At 43.1% G+C, this 21,691-nt stretch overlaps 1 protein-coding gene across 3 annotated transcripts in view; it reads left to right on the top strand.

Moving 5' to 3' along the window:
* ASTN2 (astrotactin 2) overlaps positions 1–21,691 on the top strand; it is an 826,144-nt gene that overhangs the window by 788,490 nt on the left and 15,963 nt on the right. For all 3 annotated transcript variants that reach the window (XM_046684656.1, XM_046684665.1, XM_046684648.1), the window contains exon 21: positions 21,274–21,374. In XM_046684656.1, coding sequence (XP_046540612.1) covers positions 21,274–21,374 — 101 coding nt within the window. The remainder of the gene's footprint in view (positions 1–21,273; positions 21,375–21,691) is intronic.

Genomic DNA, 21,691 nt, shown 5'->3' with positions numbered 1-21,691 from the left:
CAGAAGTCACATTAGGATTTCATGAGCCTACTACACACCAGATCTTGTGCCCTCACCCATCACAGGGCCTTGGCACGTGCTGTGTCTCTTATTCATCCTTCAAGTTCTCAGCCTAAATGTTGCTTCCTCAGAATGTTATCCCCAGAACTCATAATCTAAACTGTGTTCATCTCTTTCTTTTATTGCAATTGTTAAACTTTGCCATTTACCTATTTATGTGTGTGTTGATGTCTTTCCCTTGTTAGATTTGACAGCCTGTGAGGGTAAAGATGGTATCTGTTTTGTTTGTCTTTGTGTACCCAACTGCACATATGCAGGAGGCACTCAATAAATGTTTATTGAATAAATAAATGAATACATGTAATATCACATTTAATTATAACTATAATCCTGTGAAGCCGATACATTTTTCCCCTTACTTTAGAGATAAAGAAAGAAAGGCTCACAGTGTTTCAATAAATTGGGCAGTCACTGAGGGGTAAATGCAGAGCTAGTATTTGAAGGCAATTCATTTCTGACCTCACAGCCCATGCTCTGAACCTCTGTACTGCATTCCCTCTTATGAAGCCCTAGAAGGGACACACAGAGGAATGGGGCAGAGCTCCCCGTTCTACTGGGAGGAGCCAGATGTGTACACCATACCACAAGCCAATTAAAATTGGTGAACTGATTCTACAGCATCATACAGATCATGAGCTATGGAAAAAAGATAGGGAGAACAAGGAGGTTTTTGACAGCCAGGAATGACCTCCTCTAGTCTTTCTTTACTTGTCTAATGTACACTTACTCTCTAAGGGGACATTCAAACGAATCATCCTCCCTATTAGCATTGGTGTTTGTTCATTCCACTTATTTTAGAGTATCTACTTCTCTGTAGGGTTCTGCTCTACGTTCTGGGGGCCAGAGATGAACAACACATCTTCCCTGCCACCACAGAGCTCATGATAAAATGTGGCCCATGATATGAGAGCTCAGAGGAGAAGATGCCTCTCAGTCCATTGAAAGCTGGCCAGAAAGGGTGATATTTTAGTTGAATTTTAAAGGATGAACAGGACCAGTAAGATAAAGAGAGGCAGAGAAGGGAAAATGGTTTTCCGGGGAGAAGGAGTCATACATGCAAAGTTATTGAAGAACAAGGCAGCATAGCATTTTACAAATCTTACTTAAGTCATCACAGGGCAATGGGGCAAATCTGAGTGCTGAGGCTGAAACTGTCCTCTGGAAGATAAAAATAAGTAAGCTTATGTGGGTTGGCAAAAGCCCTCATTATTCCCTTTCTAATTTTTGAGAGTACTTGGTTCTCATCTGTTTCTGAAACAGCACGAAATTCTTCAGGGGTGCTACTACCATGTGAGGGGCTGATGGGATTGAAAGGTAAATGAGATATGGTTTCTTTCTCCTAGAGAGCTCACATGCCAGTGGGGATGACAGCAAGTAGAGGATAGGTGAAGATAATGTCATTCATGGCTTCATGTCCTAGGTACTAAGACACTCAGAGGAAGATGCAATTAGCCCCCTCTAGACAGATATGGGTCACCCCCAGAGCCTGGAAATTTGGTTCCAGAGCAGATGGAGAGAGACCTGACCGAGGTTGCATGACCAGGCAGTGGTAGAGGTTTTGTTTGCTGGTCACTAGGCTGAGCTGCAGAGCTGAGCAGAGGGCAGCCCTCCTTCTGGGACAAGAGTCCACTGCAGTCTTATTAATGAGGACAGCTATCTCCCCCAACCACTGTTTGAACAATTAGAAGAACACCAGATACTATTTAAGTGTGTGACTAAACAACATTATCTTGTTTAATCTTCACAATAACTTTCTAAGGGATAGTTCAGAAGGATATATGAGAATCTGGAGTCTTAGATGCAACTGACAAAAACTCAAATCTAAGTTGCTTGTGGAAAAATGGAATTTATCCACTTATATAACTGGGAACTCCACCAAGTGTGCTGACTTCAGCCCCAGCAGGATCCAGGAGTTCAGATGGTATGCTATGGACTCTGTCTCTCTCTCTCAAATTTGTTTTGTGTTGGCTGCATTCTGATGTGGGTCTTCCTTATTGGGGGATGAAGATGGACCCTGGCAGCTACAGGCTTTGATGGCCTTCCTGCCTATGATCTCCGAACAAGAGAGACATGTGCTTTTCCTACCATCCCTATGAATCTCCAGGAAAGGATTCTGGTTGCCTTTCTTGAGTGATGTCACCACTTCTATGGAGGCAGGCAGGGACATGAATTGGACAGCCACCCAAATCACATTAAGAGGTAGAGAAATTGTCCTCAAGTGAATACAGGCTCTGTGCTTCTGGAAAAATGAGTAAAAATGGCTGGGTACAGGAAACAAACAAAACTGAAAACAAAAACTGTTGTCTTCAGAATTTAATCATCCCCATTGTACAGATGAGGAAATAGAGGCTCAAGGGGTGAATCACAGAGCAAGGTCCATATCTAGGTCTTTCTGATGCCAACACCCTGGATCCTTACCCATTGCACTGCACTGCCTCACCTCATACTCAATGTTCTGTCTGAGGAAGGTGGGAAGATGGAAAACCCAACTCAGGTGCAGCAACCAAGCTCACAAACAGGAGATAGGCGAGGAGGGTTCTGGAGAGAACAGGCTGGTGTGGATGAGAAGTAGGGTGCTGTACACAACTGCCTGGAAGCCCCAGCCTCATTTCTAGGCTTCAGGAAACATTTACCAAACCCATGCCATCAGGCTCATTGTGGGAGAGCAGAGTGATGTGAAGGTGGGTAGACTGGCCGGGAAGCTGGAGAGCAGAGGCATCTTGGTGCCGTCTTAGTCCTTGGATGAATCCAAACCTCACAGAGATTTTTCCGCAAGAGGAAACAGTTTTGTCTTCCAAGTCAAGGTGAATGCAGCACAAGGAGCCCTTGGCCAGCAGTTGATTAAGTGCCAGCTCTGTCACTCTGCCACTGTGTATCTGTCCTTGATTAAAAAGCCCCCTCCCCACCCTCCCTGCAAACGTCAAACTCCCTGAATGTAAAATGTGGGCAATAAACCCTGCTTTGTCTTTCTTTCAAGGTTATTTGTGTATACGCCTTGCAAAGTGTAAATTGATAGGTGTCAGGGATGCGTCTGTTTGCTTGCTTTAATCATGAAAACGAAAATAAAATGCAGAAAGTATGGAGACAGTACAATAAGCCGCCATGTGCCCACCATGCAAGATGAATACAGGTCAGGACTCTGTCACATTTGCTTCAGAGCTCTTTCTTTTCTCCTAAAAGAAATTAAAATGAAAGATACACTTGAAGATTACTCTGTCTCCTGGCCACCAGTCTTATTCTGCTCCCCCTTCCCTCCTAAGACAAACCACTCCTCTGAATTTGTCTCAGTCTAGTTTAAAGAGCAAAGTGAGCTTATGTTTGTTAGTTTATTTCTTTGCTAGCTTTTTAATTTCCACCATTGTCCCTAGTTTCATATGTTAGCAAATTGAAACTGCAGCTGCTTCCAGCTGACACTTGCAGCTTTTGTTATTATTGTTAATATTAATTTAATTTCTGTAACAACCATATATTGAAAACCGAGGCACGGAAAGTCCCACTGGGTCTTATCTCTCTTGGGAACCATTTTTTTTTTCCTTTTTATGTCAATACCTGTAAGAAAATAAATAAATATTTTAATAATGTATTCTTCTAATCTCATGCTTACGTAAAACCTTACGTCTCTGAGAGGTTGTCCAGCCGTGGCGAGGTCTTATCAGGGCCGGATGCCCCAACCGTGCCCAGCCAGCCCGTTGCCCTTATTCTCGGAGCTCAAGGTCTCTAAGGCCAATGTGTCCAGTAGACCAGAGAGGCTTATCTTCATGGGTCAAAGGGAGCCGGATGGTGGCTGGGGCTCTGAGACATTAGATGAAGGCTGTGTGGTGTTGCCTGAGTTCACAGCAGTGATCAGACCTGCTGGATGGAGCAAAGAGGGGCAGCACAGTGGGGAATATACAGCCCTGAGGGTGGAGGCAGACAGACCTGGGTTCAAATCCTGTACTCTGCCTCATCTCGGGCAGGTGTCCTTCCAGAGTAAACACACTGCTCTGAGCCTTTTCCTGCAGTCTGCACACGGGGATGGGAGAGGCGCTCCCTTGCAAGTTCCTTGGCGAAATGGGATCAGGCATGTGGCACCTGTAGTGCCTGACACTTACTTACCAGACGTTATGGCTGATGGGAAAAACTGGCAAGTTGGGCCACAGGGGCAAGTGGAGAACAAGGCAGTGTGGCCCAGAGAGCAAGTATCAAAGAGTGAGAGGAGGAAAAAAGAATCAAAACAGAGCAAAGATTGCCCAGTAGAAAGGCGCTCTAGGGAACCCACTGACAGCTCCTGCTAAGTGATGTGGAACCAGGGTGACACCTTTGGGGAAGGGTACCCCGTTCTCAGCTCTGTGTTTAGTCTTCACTGTGAATCTGCTCACTGTGCTAAGTGTCTGTAGAGCATCCTGCTTGGAGGCAGGGCGCCTGGGTTCAAATCCTGGATTTGCTTTGAAATCTCTATGTGACCTAAAAGAAGATGATTGCCCTTTCTGAGCCTCAGTTAAAGGAAGGGGTTGAATGAGCTTCTTGACAAGACTGTATCCTGGTGCAAACAATTTCTCAGCTTGTGAGAATGCTTTGAGTTCTCTTGAGGAACTCAGGGCTGACATCGACAAGGCTTCCCTCAGGGCTTTCTGGGCAGCTGCTTGCATCTGCTCTGTGGTTCCCACCTCTGTTGAGAGTCCTACTGAGATATCCAAGTCCAAGTCCATTGTGCTTTCATCATCTGCAACCTTTTTTATTGGCAGCCTGGATTGGATAGTTGATATTTTCAGCCATACTGTTTGCAGCACCTAACTTCACCCTCCATTGCTTTGGCCTCCCTAAATCAATGCGGGTAACAACTCCCAGCTCTCACCTAAGGCAGGACTTTGCCACCTCCCTTATGCCTTCTCTGAGTTGTTTAACCAGTGCCTCACTTTCTATCCTGTCTTGTTGACCACCGGTTTATGTGCACATGTCCTATCGGTTCAAGTAGGATTGTAAGTGTCTTTTGGATCAGGACTGAAGTGTTGTTAATTCATGCTGGGAATACTATATAATACAAAGAATGCTGATTTGGGGTCAGCTAGGCTCTGGGATTGGACTCTGCTCTGGAACTGACTATCCACGTGATTCAGGAATCTCATTTCATCCCTCTGAGACTCTGTTTCTGCATCTGTAAATATAAATATAGATGATATGATCTACTACTTAAGATTGTTGTAAAAAATAAATTAGATAATATATAGTCAATGATTGGCAAAGATGATGTGTGTATATGAGATATGTATATCTTGTCTAGCCAAGTAAATCAGGAGCCCCTTGAGGGGCAGGGAGTGTGTTCTTATATTTCTTTTTAATCTCTTCTCATGTAGTGTCCACTGATGAATAAGGATGCTGGGCTGCACCTGCTTTTATAACGGCTGCAGCCAAGGCGCTTGGGAGTACATAGGTTTCTAGAATATTGTGAAGGGAGCAAACAGCTGTTGCAGAAGTCACAGAGGGACTAGCCTCCCTAAGTCTTTGCTCTTGTGAAAATTGTAATCCTTTCTTCTCCTCCTCTCTCTCCACCTCCTCCTTTCCCCAGCTTTCCAATGCTGAGTGTGGGAAAAAGTATCCACCCTTGCCCTGAGCAATGCACATGCAATTTCTCACATTCTACCCCCAGTGCGCACACACACGTGTACACACACACAGACATTTATTTAGATTCATACATATATTCATTTATTCAATGTTCATTTATTGAAGTCCTAGCATCTGATCGAGCACAGTTTTTGGAACTAGGGATAGATCAGCGAATAAAACAGACTAAATCCTTGTTTTTGTGAATTTTATGTTCAAGTGAGAGTGACAAGCAAAATCAACAAATATAACAAACAAGGAAATTATATAACATAGAAGATATTGAAACTATGAAGAAAATAATAGAGCTAGGTAAATAGTATCCTAATACACTTCTAAGTGTAGCAGTTGGGAGGTACCTGAAATTTAAAAGGGAACTTCATGGAAAAGGAGGTGTTGGCACAAAGATTTGAAGGACGTGAGGGAAAGAACAAGGGAGAAAGCACCCTAGGCAGAGAAAGGAGCTAGCGCAGGTTGTTGGGAGTATGCCAAAGGTTCATGGTGAAGCCCCACTGGATTGAAAACAGTTGTTCATTTTTGTTTATCAAAGAAACAGGAAATTCAGATGAGAATGGTTAAAAATATTCATTCTAACCATGAATTGAACTGTTACCATTTGTCAAGAATTTAGCTAGGGGCATCTTATCTACTCTGAGGAATCCTCCTGACAACCTTGTGAGGCAGATGGAACTGTATTGATTTTATTGAGAAGGAAACTGAGGCTGGAGGAGATCAAGAACTTACTCAGTGTCACATAGCCCATAAGCAAGAGATGATATTTGAATAGAGAACTTTCCCCACTTCTAAGTCCACGCCCCTAAGCTCTACATCGTCCTAAGGTTTTGAACAGTTCTGCTGCAGTCCTCAGACTCCTGCCTTCACAAGTAGACCAAAGCCATAACGACTCACTTCAGGGTTCATTGAAGGCCCTCTGTTTTCCCTTTAAGTAATGCTTTCTACTTGCATGAGCAAATATGGGACGGGGTTGGGGCAGGATGTGCTTGCTCTAACTCAGAGATCAGAAAGCTACAGATATAAGACATCCAGGCCCCAAATTCCTGTCATGGCCACCTATGAAAAGACAGGATCCTTCCAGATTGACACCATTTTTTGTTTGTTTGTTTGTTTTATAGAGTTATGAGGTTTTTTTTGAAATCTAATTCACATACCATGAAATTCACCCGTTTAAGTTATACAATTCAGTGGATTTGGGGATATTCACAAAGTTGTGCAACCATCACAACTAATTCCAGAACGTTTTAATCATCTGAAAAAGGAGCTCCATACCCATTAACAGTCATTTTCATTGCCTTCTCCTCCCAGCCCTGAAAACCACTGATCTACTTTCTGTCCCTAGGAATTTGCCTATTGTAGACATTTCATATAAATAGACTCATGCGATATATGGCCTTTTCAATCTAGATTCTTTCACTTCGCATAATGTTTCCAAGGTTCAGTGATATTGGAGTGTGAATAGGGACTCCATTCCTTTTCATGGTTGAATAATATTCTATTCTACGGATATACAACATTTTCTTTATCCATTCATCAGTCGATGGACATGCGGATTCTTTTCCACTCTTTGGCTATTAATAATAATGCAGCTATGAAAATTTGTGTACAAGTTTTTTCTGTGGACATATGTTTTCAAATCTCTTGGGTTTATACGTAGGAATAGAATTGCTGGGTCATATGTTAACTCTAGGTTTAACTTTGAGGGCAACTGTCAAAATGTTTTCCAATATGGCTGCACCATTTTACATTCCCACCAGCAATATATGAGGGTTCCTGTTTCTCCATCCTTGCCAACACTTGTTATTTTTTGTCTTTTTTTATGGTAACCATCTTTTTGGGTAAGAGGTGGTATCTTATTATGGTTTTGATACATATTTCCCTAATGACTAATGATAATTGAGCATATTTTCATGTGCGTATTGGCCCTTTATATATCTTCTCTGGAGAAATGTCTATTCAAATCATTTGTCAATTTTTAAATTGTGCTATTTGTCTTTTTATTGTTGAGTTGTAATACTTCTTTGTATATTCTGAATATTAGACCTGTATCAGATATATGGTTTACAAATATTTTCTCCTATTCTGTGGGTTGTTTTTCACTTTCTTGATAGTGTCCATTAAAGCACAAAAGTTTGTAATCTTGAGGTTCAGTTTATCTATATATTTTTTGGCTGTCTGTGCTTTTGGTGTCATATCTAAGAAACCATCACCTAATCTAAAGTCATGAAGATTTACTCCTATGTTTTTTACTAAGAGTTATACCGTTTTTGTTTTTACAGTTAGATCTTTGATGTATTTTGGGTTCTTTTTTTTTTTTTTTTGAGGAAGATTAGCCCTGACCTAATTGCTACCAGTCCTCTTTTTGTTGAGGAAGACTGGCCCTGAGCTAACATCCGTGCCCATCTTCCTCTACATTATATGTGGGATGCCTACCACAGCACGGCTTTTTGCCAAGCGGTGCCATGTCCACACCCAGGATCCAAACCAGCGAACCCTGGGCCGCCGAGAAGCAGAACGTGAGAACTTAACCACTGTGCCACCGGACCGGCCCCTTGCCTTCATTTTTGAAATATGGCATGAGATGAGGTCCAATTTCATTCTCTTGCCTGTGGCTATCCAATTGTCCCAGCATCATTTGCTGAAGAGACTATTGTTAACGAGACTATTCTTTCCCCATTGAATTGTCTTGACACTCTTATTGAAAATTAATTGACCATAAATGTATGAATTTATTTCTGAACTCTCGATTTTACTCCATTAATCTGTATCTATCCTTATATTAGTATCAGACAGTCTTGATTACTGTAATTTTGTGGTAAATTTTTAAATTGGGATGTGTGAGTCTTCCAATTTTCTTTTCTTTTCCAAGATTATTTTAGTTATTCTGGGTACCTTGTGTTTCTATATGAATTTTATGAGTAATTTGTCAATTCTCCAAAAAGATCAGCTGGGATTTTGATAGGGATTGTGTTGAATCTACAGATATATTTGGGAATATTTCCATCTTAACGACGTTCAGTCTTCTAATCCACGAACAAAAGTTGTCTTTCTATTTATGTAGGTCTTCTGTAACTTCTTCAAATGATATTTTGTAGTTTTCAGGGTGTAAGTCTTATACTCCTTTTCTTAAATTTATTCTTAAGTGTTTTATTCTTTTTGATGCTACTGTAAATGGAATTATTTTTTTAAACATATGCCTTTATTTCATTTTTTATTTATTTATGTATTTATTTTGGTGAGGAAGATTGGCCCTGAACAAACATCTGTTTCCAATCTTCCTTTTTTTGCTTAAGGAAGATTGTCACTGGGCTAACATCTGTGCCAGTCTTCCTCTATTTTGTATGTGGAACACCGCCACAACATGGCTTGATGAGCAGCGTGTAAGTCCATGCCAAGGATCTGAACTTGTGAATCCTGGGCCACTGAAGCGGAGCACATCAACTTAACCACTATGCCACTGGACCAGCCCCTGGAATTGTTTTTTAATTTCATTTTCTGATCATTCATTGCTAATGTATAGAAATACAATGATTTTTGTATATTAATCTTTTAACCTGTACCGTTACTGAACTTTTTTTCTTTTTGATATATATTTTTTGTGGATTCCTTTGTTTTTCTATATACAAGATCATGTCATCTGCAAATAGAGATAGTTTTACATCTTTCTTTACTATCTGTATGACTTTTATTTCTTTTTCTTGCCTAACTGCCCTGCCTAGAACCTTCAGTATAATGTTGAATAAAAATAGTGAAAATGGGCATCCTTGTCTTGTTCCTGATCTTAGAGGGGAAGGCTTTTAGTGGGTTTTCCATAGATGCCCTTTACAGTTTAGAGAAGTTCCTTTCTGTTCATAGATTGCTGAATGGTTTTTGTCACGAAATGAGGTCTAATTTTGTGAAAGCTTTTTCTGTGTCTGTTGAGATGATCATGTAATTTTTATGTTTTATTCTATTAATGTGACGTGTTACATTGGTTGATTTTTATATGCTGAATCAATCTTGCTTTCATGGGATAAAACCCACTTGGTGATGTTGTATAATCCTTTTTATATATTACTGGATTTGGTTAGTATTTTGCTGTGTCTATATTTATAAGGGATATTAGGCTGTAGTTTTCCTTCCTTGTAGTGTCTTTGTCTGCTTTTGGTATCATAGTAGTACTGGCTTCAGACCATCGGTTGACAGTGTTCTCTCCTCTTCTTTTTTTTTGGAAGAGTCTATAAAGGATTGGTGTTGACATTTGGTGAAATTCACCAGTGAAGACATCTGGTGACCCATTGTGTTATAGGAAAAGAAAGCATGGTTCATGGGGAAGGACTTCATCCAAGTTCACAGTGTTGATCAAGAACAAAACCAAGGCACCCCAGGGTTCAGACCCAGCTCAACCAGTAGTTCACTTTGTGCACTGTCTCTAATTGTCATTCTACTATTGAAAACAGGTATTGTTGTTGCTATGTAACTGATGAGGAAATTGAGGCTCAGAGACACAGTGTGACTTGCCTACACACCCAGTGGCTGAGCTGGAGCTCTAACCAAACCTTAGGAAAAACAATGGCCTTATTGCTTACAATACCCTCCAGCAGGATTGTCTTTGTTCAGGGGTTTGATTTTCAAGAAGCATTGTTCCCACTTTATCTCACTTGTACATCATGAATAAGCAAGACAAGCAAGATAACATTTACTGTACCAAGCACTGCTCTAGGTGTTATCCATGTTATTTCATTCTTCCAATAATCTTACGAGGCAGATATTGTTGACTCCATTTTCAAGATATGGAAACTGAGGCTGTCAGAGATGATAGGAACAGGAAATAGACACAGCCAGGATACAGATTCAGCCCTTCAGACTTCAGGTACAGGGCTTATTCCTTCCCACATGCATCCCTCTGTCTGTGGGAAAGCACAGCTTACATATGAGTTGGAGACTGAGCTCAACTTGAATAGATAAGAACCATCCTGCCTGTAGTGTTGCCTAATTTAATGTCCAAGGGTAAATCCAGCTAATAATCTCTGGCCTCCTCTCCTCTAGGCTTGGTTTTTGCAAAATGCAATCTCAAAAGACACCATGGAAGAAGAGAAAGACTTTAGGGTCAGATGTGGGAAGAGGAGCAATGCCAATGTTGAAAGCGGGCGGCGGGTGATGGTTTTCCTGTATTAAGCTCTTTTATCCTTGTCAAAAGTCCTCCTCAAGTCTAACTTTCTCTCAACTGTGACTCAAGACCTAGTTGGGATGGACAAACACCAAGTAATTCTATCGATTGGAAACAGTACTGTACTTTGAGTTAGGAGACCTATGCTGGGGCTTGGCTGAGCTACTATCTGCGCAGCCTTGGGATAGTCAATTCAAATTTCCATGGCTGTCTTGCCTCCTTGTAAAATGGATTTAATAATACACACCACTTAAGTTGTAAAGAGAACAGAAAACAACTGTTTAAAAGCTTTCAGCACTGTGTGTGATACAGAATGGTGCCCAGGAAATGTGTATGGAATCTCTAAGGCACTTTCACCTCCATAATGACCCTTTGGTCCTCACAGCATCCCTATGGGGTTATCAATAGGTACTTGAGGCAAAATAGTCTGACCAGAGCCACATAGCTGGTTAACAACAAGGTTAAACCTACAAATCATGTCCTCTCTCTCAATTCAACTTACTTCCAAGTTACACTTCTTGCAAAAAAATTTCTGCTTTACCCTAAAACAGCCTATTAAAAGGTGAGCATCCTCCAACTAAGAACTATGGTCAGTCTAACTATGTGTTATCATGTAGTTCACTCCCTAAACAAAGAGAACAGGGAAAAGAGGGGAGACAGGAAGGGGAAGGGACAGAGAAAAAGGAGAAAAGGAAGGAGAAAGACAAGACCTGCTGCTGCAGCCAAGTCAAGTGCCAACCTGAATGTTTCTTTCCAGAGCGGTCAGGTTATACTTGATGGGTGAATGAATGAGCTCGGACAGACCATTTGCACAGTATTTATATATTAAAATCCCTTGGCATGTTCACTGCTCTAAGGCTTTCTGGGTGGGAGGGTAAGGAAATCACCATTTTGTTTTTGCAGGAGAATGAGATTCTTGTAAGTGGTTGACATTCCCCACATGTTACAGCTGACAGAGGGTTCAGGTGGCCCTTGAAGGCATATCCAAGGCTTAGCCCACTCTTCTAAAAACGGAAGAAGGGACACATCTGAAGCAAACGTAAAGCCAAGAATAAATTTTTATTGAAGTACCTGTAGCACTGCATCTCATTTCTTGTTCACTTGACCGTCTCCCTGCTCATCTGTGAGCTCCTTGAAAGCAGGGACCACACTCTTCTTCTCCATGATTGTTTCTCCTCTGCTTAGCAGAGTGTCAGGCACCTAGCAGGTGTTGCACCAATGGCAGGCACACACAGAGTAGAGCTGCTGTGGTAATCACTCATTCTTCAGTTGGGTACTGGAGTTGTACTCAACACGCATTATTTGTCAATAGATTTATATTTATTTAATTTTAAATGTCAATACTACGATCATTCATTTCTGAGTTCTGGTGTTGTTGGCACTATGAATTTTAGGGTAAGGCTCACATCCCAGTGAATTTGGGGGGTCTTGGCAGGCAGAGCAGTGGAAGTCTAGCACTGATTCTAGATTCTTATTGCCTTGGCCTGAGCTTAGCACCAGCGTTGGTTTCCAGACTTGGCCTTCCCCCAGAGCTCTCTCTGCTGGCTCCCCCCTCCTCTGATTCTTTACCTGTTAGCTCATGCAGCTGGAGGGGTTGAAGGGAGTGCAAATGAGGGGAACTGATGTTCAGAGTCCAACCACAGACTGCCTCACCTTTGTCCCAGGCAGGGCCTCCCAATCACGCCTCAGACTGGGTTGTTTTGAAAGTAGAAACCAGGACTGGAGTCCTTAATATCATGACGGTCTCTCTGTGCTGGGCAATGGAATTAAATATTTATGTTGGCAGAAAGCATGAGTTGTCAGCCTGAGGGAGATAAGGTTGGTTTTTGATGCTGGGGAATAGGTGGGCTGCATGTAGAACAGAACAGGGATCCATAGCAGCCCTTGGCTGCTCACTCTCAAGTCTCACTTTGATACTCCTGGACTAAAGGAGAACAGAGGTATTTTGCTGGAGGCCAGCACCCAGCTGGGGGAAACTTTGGACATTTGAATTCTGGCAGCCAGTCCATGCTTCTTGCCCAGTGCCCTCATTTCACAGGCTGGGAAGCTGAGAGCAGAGTATGGTGGAACTGGCCCACTCATTCAGTGTCTGAACCCAAACTGGAGTCTAGATCTTCATCAGGCAGTTATCAGCTGAGGTCAGAAGAGCTGTGTGACCTTGGACAAGTCACTTGAATTCACTGAGCCTATCTGTAAAACAAGAATGATTTCTAATCCTGGGATCAAATGAAATAATGTAAGCAAACAATTTTAAGTACTGTCAAAGCTCCAGATCAAGGGTGAGCAAACTTTTCTCTAGAGGTCCAGATAATAAATATTTTAGGCTTTGGAGGCCATGTGGTCTCTGCTGCAATTATTCAGCTCTCCGTGTAGTGTGAAAGCATCCACAGAAAATACGTTTTAAGAAAATCAATATGGCTGTGTTCCATTAAAACTTTATTTACAAAAACAAGCAGCAGACCAGATTTGGCCTGCGGGCTGTAGTTTACTGACCCTTGTTTTCGATGCTTGGAAGTTGTTATAGTTACTATTGATGACAACAAATGACTCCAAAATTTGTGGCTTAAAACAACCATTTGATGATACTAATGGAGTCTGTGAGTTGGGCATTCAGACAGGCCACAGAAGGTTGGGCTTTCTTTGCTCCATGAAGTCTGGGACCTCAGCTGGAAGGATTCACAAGCTGAGGGTGACTCGACTGCCTGAGCCAAAATTACCTGAAGCCTCCTTTACTCATCCATCTGTAGTCTGAGCAGGGATGACCTGAACACCAGGACTGCTGACGTGCCTGATGTAGACTTTCCATGTGTTCTGGCTTCTTCACACCATGGTGGCCTCAAGGCAGTTGGATGTCTTGCAAGCAAGAATGTTTCAGAGCAAGGCAGAAGTTGTATAACCTTTTATGACCCAGACTCAAAAGTCACACAGCATCCCTTCTGCTGTTCTCTATAGTCAAAGCACTCATGAACTCACCAGCATTCAAGGTGAAGGAACATAGACTCCCTTGCCTCTCAATGAGAGCAATGTCAAAGAATTCAGAGGGCCTCATTTTAAAACTATCATAGAAGAGATTAATCATTTAAACACATACGCATCGAATAATGGTGAATGCTTACTTAGCACTCATCATGTGCCAGGCACTGTTTTGAGTACTTTATTTCTCCATAATCCTTTTGAAGGAAGTAACATTATCATATTATCATCTGTACTTTACAAGACAAGAAACATTGAAGAACAGACAATAAGCACTGAAGAACAGAGAGGGTAATTAACTTGCCCCAGGTCTTAAAGATAGTAGGTTATAGAACCAACATATGAACTCAGGTAGTCGGGCTCCAAAGTTTATTCTAACCATGACACGCTCTGCTTCATTGTGATCATGAAAATGAGAATACTCTTTCTACTACTCAAGCAGAGATGGATTAAGAACCCTAGTTTTTGGACTGCTAGGTGTCTAGCAAGTGTTCTTGTCAACAATCAATTACAAACATTATTGCACACCTACTCTGGGTCCAGGCTGTTCTGTACATTGTGGGTAGTCCAAGGGAAGAGGTATGATATTCAATTTTGTTCATAAGAAACTTAAACTATAGGTACAGGGATTGAATTCTGATTTAATTCTCATAACCTCGTGAGATGGAACCTTTGTCCCCGTTTTACAGATAAGGAAAACAAGGCCCTAGGGTTAAGTTGCGACTTGCCCAGCAGCTGCTAGAATCTAGATTCAAACCCTGAACAGTCTGATAGGCAAGCCCATGCTCTTTGGCATAGACTCCAATGGAGAAAATTCTGGAATGGATAACACTTACTTTTTCAGAGGAAAAAATCTTCAGTCCCTAGAATATCAGATCGAGACTATCCCTCACAGGTCATCTTGGTTTAGTTCCCTCACCATGGAGACGGGAGACTGAGACCCAGAGAAGGGCAGGTAGTTCCCCTGGCCATCCAGCAGCTCAGACCCCGAGCTGGAGCTGGGATGGTGTTTCTCCCACCACCCTGACCACCACATTGTGTTGGGAATGGCAAGGAGGGGAGTGATGGTAGTTGGGGGCGGGGGAGGGGGGGGTGCGGTGAACTAACGGGAAGTTGTTTGCCAAAGCTGTGTTGGGGAAAGGAGAATTTTATAAGACCAGGGCCTCTGGCCTGGAAACATCTGTTTCCCTTCAAATCAGCGAGGAGACTTTTGCCTCCCCACAATGCCTAAATCATGCGGCGGCTGGGGAAGAGCAGGCGTTGGCCTGGAGACTTCAAACGCATTCTACCGTACTCCTGGGGACCTGGTCCTGTCGTGGGCCTCTGCGGCTCTGTCCCTGCTCTTACCCGCTGTCAGATCTGTGAGAAGCTCTCATCGCCAATTAACTTCTCGGTTTCATTCTCTCACCCCTGCTGCAAGGGGGTTGGATGGGACCAACACCAGCTTCCTCTTCACCCAGCCTCTGATCTCCACTAGGACAACTTACTCTGAGTAGGGGGAAGTCAGAGCCTTGGGCACTGACATAATAATAACACTGTTGTTAATAATACCCACAGCTCTCTCTCACTGAGTGCTAGTACATGCCAGGCATAGTGGTGAGCGCTTCCATACCACATCTCATTTTATTCTAACAACTACCATATACAGTCCATTTTAATGTTATGATTCCTGTTTACCTTACACAGCCAATAAAAGAGGGGTCAGAATTTAAAACCAGTTTTTCTGATTCCAAAGTCATGCTTTTAGCCATACTGTTATTCCAGCTCCTTTAATGATTTCTCAATCTAATCACCTTTCATTCATTTTACAAATGGGGAAACTGATTTCCAGACAAGGGTACTATTATCTCATGATTGAGTCATTCATTCAGTCTGTCATTTATTCTGGAAAGTGTTTGCTGAGCACCAAATGATTTAGGTGTCTGAGCACCAGAAGTAGGTAGATAGAGATGGTCAGAGCCGTATTCCAGTCCTGAAGACACTCACATACCCATGGGGACCAAAGAGAAGTGTACGGGCGCTGACTTAGTCATGCAACATATGCTGTGACAGGGTACCATGTAGGGAGAAAAGATTCTCGGAGATGAGGTTTCATTGATGCTCCAAGGACAAGGTGGAGAGGATCAAGCGGAGAAGTAGAAAGGTGACCCAGACAGAGGGTGCAGCATGTGTAAAGGCAAAGAGGTGGAATCCATGTCCTGGGACCATTGGCAGTTGGATATGGTTCTACTGTGAAACAGAGGAGGAAACAAAGATTGGTAAACAAGGTTGGATCTGTGGCCAGGGTTTATTTGAGATTCAATGATAGAGTCCTGTTAAATGAAGAACATCAAGGAGCCACATTGGTAGAGTTTCGACTTTGTCCTGAGGATGCTGAAGAAACATTGAAAAATGCTTTGCATTTGAGTCATCAATCCGAAGGCACTTTCCCACACATTAAAATCCCAGTACACTAAGACCATATTGCTTGGATGCTAGGCATCCAAGATCTCACAGACCACAGTCTGTGGCAAAGCTGGGATGCAAACTCAGGTTTGCAGCCACCTTGGCCAGTGTTCCTTCCCCTGAAGCAAGGTCAGAGGAAGGAATAGCAAGACTTTGAGCCTGGAGCTCCAGGTTCCTAAACTGCTCATCCCATTTCATCCTCGGAGCTACCTCTTTTATCATAAAAGTATCCCATAGGCGCGGTTGGACCTATGTCAGCCAGGTATACAAGAAGCAGGGTAGTGTACAGAGGAACACTGGAGGAGAAGTCGGAAAAGCCAGTGTCTTTTCTCTCAACTTATTGGCAGTGAGTCCTTGTTTCTTTTTTCTCTGGGCCTTGGTTTCCCCACCTGTAAAATGAGGATGTGGAGTCTGGTGATGGATCAGGAGTTCTGATTCAAATTATCGGTCTATCTCAGCCTGCCTCAGTGGGCAAAGAGAGGATGAGAGAACTGAGCAGAAGGTAGTTGGCACCCTTCTTGATCCCCTGAGAAACACAGAGGTCTGACTGTACTCTCTCTCAATCCCTCCCTCTTCCCCCTTTCCACTCTGCTCTATGGGTGTACCTTTGTCTGCTTCTCAGTCTCTCTCTGTCTCTGCATCTCTCAGTCTCTGTCTCTCTCCTCCTTCACCACATCAGGGGTTGCCACTTTTGTTCCCTCACAAAGAGCCCTGTAGGCCCTGCCTGCTCCCCTAACAGCTTTCAGATGTGTTTCTGGAACAGTTCTACAATTACAGCTGAGACAGGCAGAAAGTGCATGCCCTTGTGACTTTTGACCCAGGCCTGTGAAGTTGACATCTTCCTTTTTCTCCACCCCTCAGCCCCCACTGGCAGGGTGGCCTGAGGCCTCCTCCATCTTGAGAGCTCCACTGACACATTTGGTTACTCTAATAACACAAATAGAAGCTACCTTTTAGGGAGGAAAGATTGAACCAGGCCTGTTACAATTATTATATCATTGGGTGTTGATCCGTAACTTGTGAGATATAGATAACGTCCCCCTATTTTACAGATACAAAGACTGAGGCTTAGAAAAGATGTGGTGGCTTCCCTAAGAATGCTCAGCCAGCAACTGGAGAAAGCAAGGATTCTACCCAGCTTTTATAACTTGAAAAGTTAAGACTACTTCTTGCCCAGCATACCATTATGCATGCTGCTTGGCTAAGCAGAGAGGTGTCCCTGGACCCTCTTGGTGAAGGAAATGTCTTGCAGAAGCGCCATGGAAACATAAGTGGCCAATGGGAAAGCAGTGTTAAAAAATTTTCCAATTGCTCCTGTTTTGAGGCTCATTCACATATTCCATTCACTACAGCCTTCCGTGTCTCCATCAGTTGAAATGCAGCTCTTTCTCTTCTACTCCACGAAAGCATTTTTAAAATGTGCACTGTTGCACAAATAAGTGCCCTTTATGTGGTCTTTATAAAAATCTGCAACTTGCAAGCCACTTCTCATCCATCACTTCGTGTAATCCTTGAGACAGCCATGTGCTGTTTCTACAATTATCCCCATATTGTTGATGCAGAAACTGAAATTGAAAAATGAGATGTGACATGCTCAAGTTCATTCATTTACTCAAATATTTATACCTCATACTGTCTTAAATGCCAGGGATGTAGCTGAACCCAAGCTGAAATGTCCACCCTCTGGGGGTTGCAGGCTAGGGTTTGGATCTTGTCTCTGCCACTTTCTAGATGGGTTGTTGTGTGAATAGTAAGTGCTTACACAATGTTACCCAATACTGTATTTACCTCCCCAGCTTGCCTCTTGTTTACTCTCACATCTTGGAGTTTCTTTGTGATCTTGTTCCCAACCCTTCTGCACAACTTCCCAATCATAACTCACTCTGTATAGCACTTACACTTCACTTCCATCCACAGTGACCTGTGAGTTGGGCAGCAATCTCCCTATCAGAGATGCCAGATGAAAAAAAAGAGGTGAAATAAGCTCAGAGGGGTGAAGTGACTTGCCTGAGGTCACAGAGCAAAGGAATAGAACTGGAATGTGAGCACAAGCCTGGCCATCTCCAAGACCAGGCTCTTTCCTCTGTCACCCACTGCTTCCCTGGACCGAGATAGTAATGGATATAGTAAGCACTAGAATTGAGCTCCACTCACAGTACTGAGGTATGATAGCAGGAGAGAGAGAATGCCCATGTTCCAATGCTTTTGTTTTCATACCACAGGCACAAGCCAAAAGCCTCAGGAAGCTGATAAATAGATTGGCTTCTGTCTGAAAATAGGGCCCAAATACCCCATATTTGTCCCCTTAAGACACAGATATTAGGTGCAAGCCCACACTTCCTTACTCTTACCAGCACTCTAGCCCAGCTGATGAAACATAAAAGGTGGAATTAGACTTGACAATATAATATAGTACTACAGTGTGGTTAAGAACATAATCTTTGGGTTCAGGCAGACCTAAATTCTGGTCCTCTGTTGGTACTTACTTAATATGTAATAATAGGTCAATTACTTGATCTTTTTGGAATTGATGCCCTAATCAGTAAAATGCAAACAATCATAGTACCCAACTCATGTAGGATGAAGATTAATGGAATAATGCAAGTACAAGACCCAGCAACCTAGTGAGCACTCGTTAGACGATGGCCATGCCTATCATTACACCCAGGCAGTGTGCTGGGTTCCCTGCACTTGAACAATTCTGCAAGGGGGAGTGCATTTCTCCCATTTCACATCTGGGAAGACTGATGATCAGAGAGGATAATCAACCAGCCCAAGGTCATACAGCTACTGAGCACCAGAGCCAACATTTGAATGGAAGCCTGTTGGGTTTCGAGGCTCCTTCTGCTTCCCCACATCATTGCCACTAGGGCTCTGGGTGACCTAACCCCTGCTTGACCCCTGACCTGGGCCTCTTTTGCAGCAAGCCAGCGGGAGAGCTCAGTGCTGACATTCCTGTAGTGCTAAGAGGCATCTCCATGGGTCTGTCTTGGGCCTAGTGGCAGTGTCCCATAGCAGCAAAGAATGTGAAGCATATATGGTTATGGGGCTCACTGCCAGCCTGGCTTGTGGCATCGTAGACACAGGCCTGGTATGACCGATCGATGAATTCCTTTGTGCACTGAGAATACCAACTTCCTATTCCTCATTACTCCAATTGGGGGAGAAGAGGCAGGATGGTGCTAATGCTCTATCTTAGTTACAATGAAACGCAGAATCAATATCAAGGAATAAGCTAGAAACACATTCTTGGGATGGCATGAGTACCTTTCCCAGTTCCTTAAAAGATAAGCTGAGTTATTTTTAAGAAGGAGATTTCACACAGGTAGGGACACAAATAATATTTTCTCCAGAAAGACACTGCCTTCTGCATACTGTGACCCTTGTACCAAGGAGTTGATTCGTGGTACCTTTTATAAAAACAACCTTTCAGGGATCAGGTCATGAGGTATCAAGGCTGAGAAGGCCTGTTTTATAGCTTTCTTCTAGGATTGTTTAGGGAAATTAATAGTGATAATGCAGGTAAAACTCATAGGTCAGTGCTTGACACATATTAAGGTCTTAGCACATCTAAGTTAATTTGCACAACAAATTCATATTCATTAAGTGTCTAATGTGTGCAGTCCATCAGGGCTCGCCATTCTGCAACTTGGCAATCATAGGGTTATACCCATTTTACAACATGAGGTAAGTTGAGGTATTGGGGAAGGAAGAAAGGAAATAGGGCCTCTGGAGTCACAGTCTCTTCTTCTTGACCTGTGGAACCGTCTTCCCACTCCACAGCGTGGCCTCTACCCTTGAAGTCTGGTGAAACAGGATGGGATGCCAAAGATAGGACACTCAGATGCTCAACTCTTATTCATACAGCTCCTGTCCTTCAAAGCTCTCCTCCTCTTGAAAGTCTTCTCTACTCACTCCTTGGACTTTGTTTAAACCACAGAACCCAGAGATCTGGAGGTATGAAGGGTCAGACAACCTCCTCGAGATAGGCCAGAGGACAGTGGCTGCTCCAGAAAGAATTCTGTGCCTTGAATTGGGCCTGAATCCACCAGGTCTGTGGTTTACCGATGCTCCCCTTCAAAAGCCACACAAGCTGTCTATACCCTCCAGTACACCATAGAGCTTCAGGTGACAACACAGAAAGGTGGAGACATGCCTCATACCTGGAATATCTCCCAGCCTCCCTATCATGGCCCACAAGGTCCCCACTGATCTTCACCCTCATCTTACTTTACTACAATCACACCAGCTGTCTCTTCCTCCAACAGTCTGGGATCTTTCCTCAGTGCCTTTGCACTTACTGCTGTCCCTGCCTCAAATGCTCTTCCCCCAGGTCTTCCTCTCATATGCCGGTTCCTTCCCGTTATTCAGGTCTCAGCTCAAACCTTCTCTCCAGGAAGACCTTCATGGACAAACTTGTCTACAGCATGTACATCCCCCCTCCACCTTAGTCTTTTTCATGTTATCCTGTTGTCTTCTCTCACATTTACCATGATCTAATTTTTTGTTTACTTTTGGATTAGCTTTATGCAAGCAGGGACCTTGACTCTCTTGTTGCTCACCTTATAACCTTAACACTGAAAATAATTCCTAGCACATAGTTGATGCTCAAAAAGTATTTATTAAATAAATGAATGAAAGAATATATAAATGAGTATATCTAGCCATACAAGATAGCATCTGGGTTCAATTCCCAAGCCCTGGACTCAGACTCCTCTCTCCAAGTGACTGTGAGACCATGGAAAGACACATAGTCCAAGTCTCCGTTTCCTCCTTGGTGAAATGCAGGTGGTAAGAGTCCCTGCCTTCTAGGTTTGCTTACTTGTAAATTAAGAAATAAAGTGCATAGTGCCCAGCAGGCAGTTGGTGCTCAATAAATGCTTTATAATTATCTTTATTTTTCTTCCAAATCATTTCTCCTGTAGCCCAAGCATCCTGGAGTTCTTTTGACCACTGCTCCTGTGCTATGATTTGGTGTTCCTCCTTGCAACTTCCAGGACCTTCTCTGAAGTCACAGCCTGGTCCTCTGTTTTCTTGCCCTGCTATAGGTTCACTCTGTATGCTGTGGATACACGAGGGAGGCACTCAGAGCTCAGCACAGTGACCCTAAGGACAGCCTGTCCACTGGTGGATGACAACAAGGCAGAAGGTAGGTGACCCATTTCTTCACTTCCCAGGTAACTTCCATATTTCCTCTCCCTAAGTTCTGTACCCAGCAGTAACTAACCACCACCCCTTTCCTGCACCAGCTGAATATTGGTACAGGGAGAAGAAAGTGATGGAACTAAGGGAGCAGGAAGAACATGATGCTAAATTAATCAAAGCCATGGGGCAAATTGAGATTGACCAGCAATATCTTTGCCAGTGGAAAGACTTGCTTCTCTTTTGTAGAGTTTGTCTGTGTTCTGAGTTCGAGGCAAGGAATAGTACAGAGTCAGAGCCCCATCACTGTATCCTCCCCATTAG

This window comes from Equus quagga, chromosome 1 (genome assembly GCF_021613505.1).
Source record: "Equus quagga isolate Etosha38 chromosome 1, UCLA_HA_Equagga_1.0, whole genome shotgun sequence".
Taxonomy (NCBI): Eukaryota; Metazoa; Chordata; class Mammalia; order Perissodactyla; family Equidae; genus Equus; species Equus quagga.
Note: the sequence above shows the minus strand (reverse complement) of the source record. Positions and strands in the feature narration are given on the sequence as shown.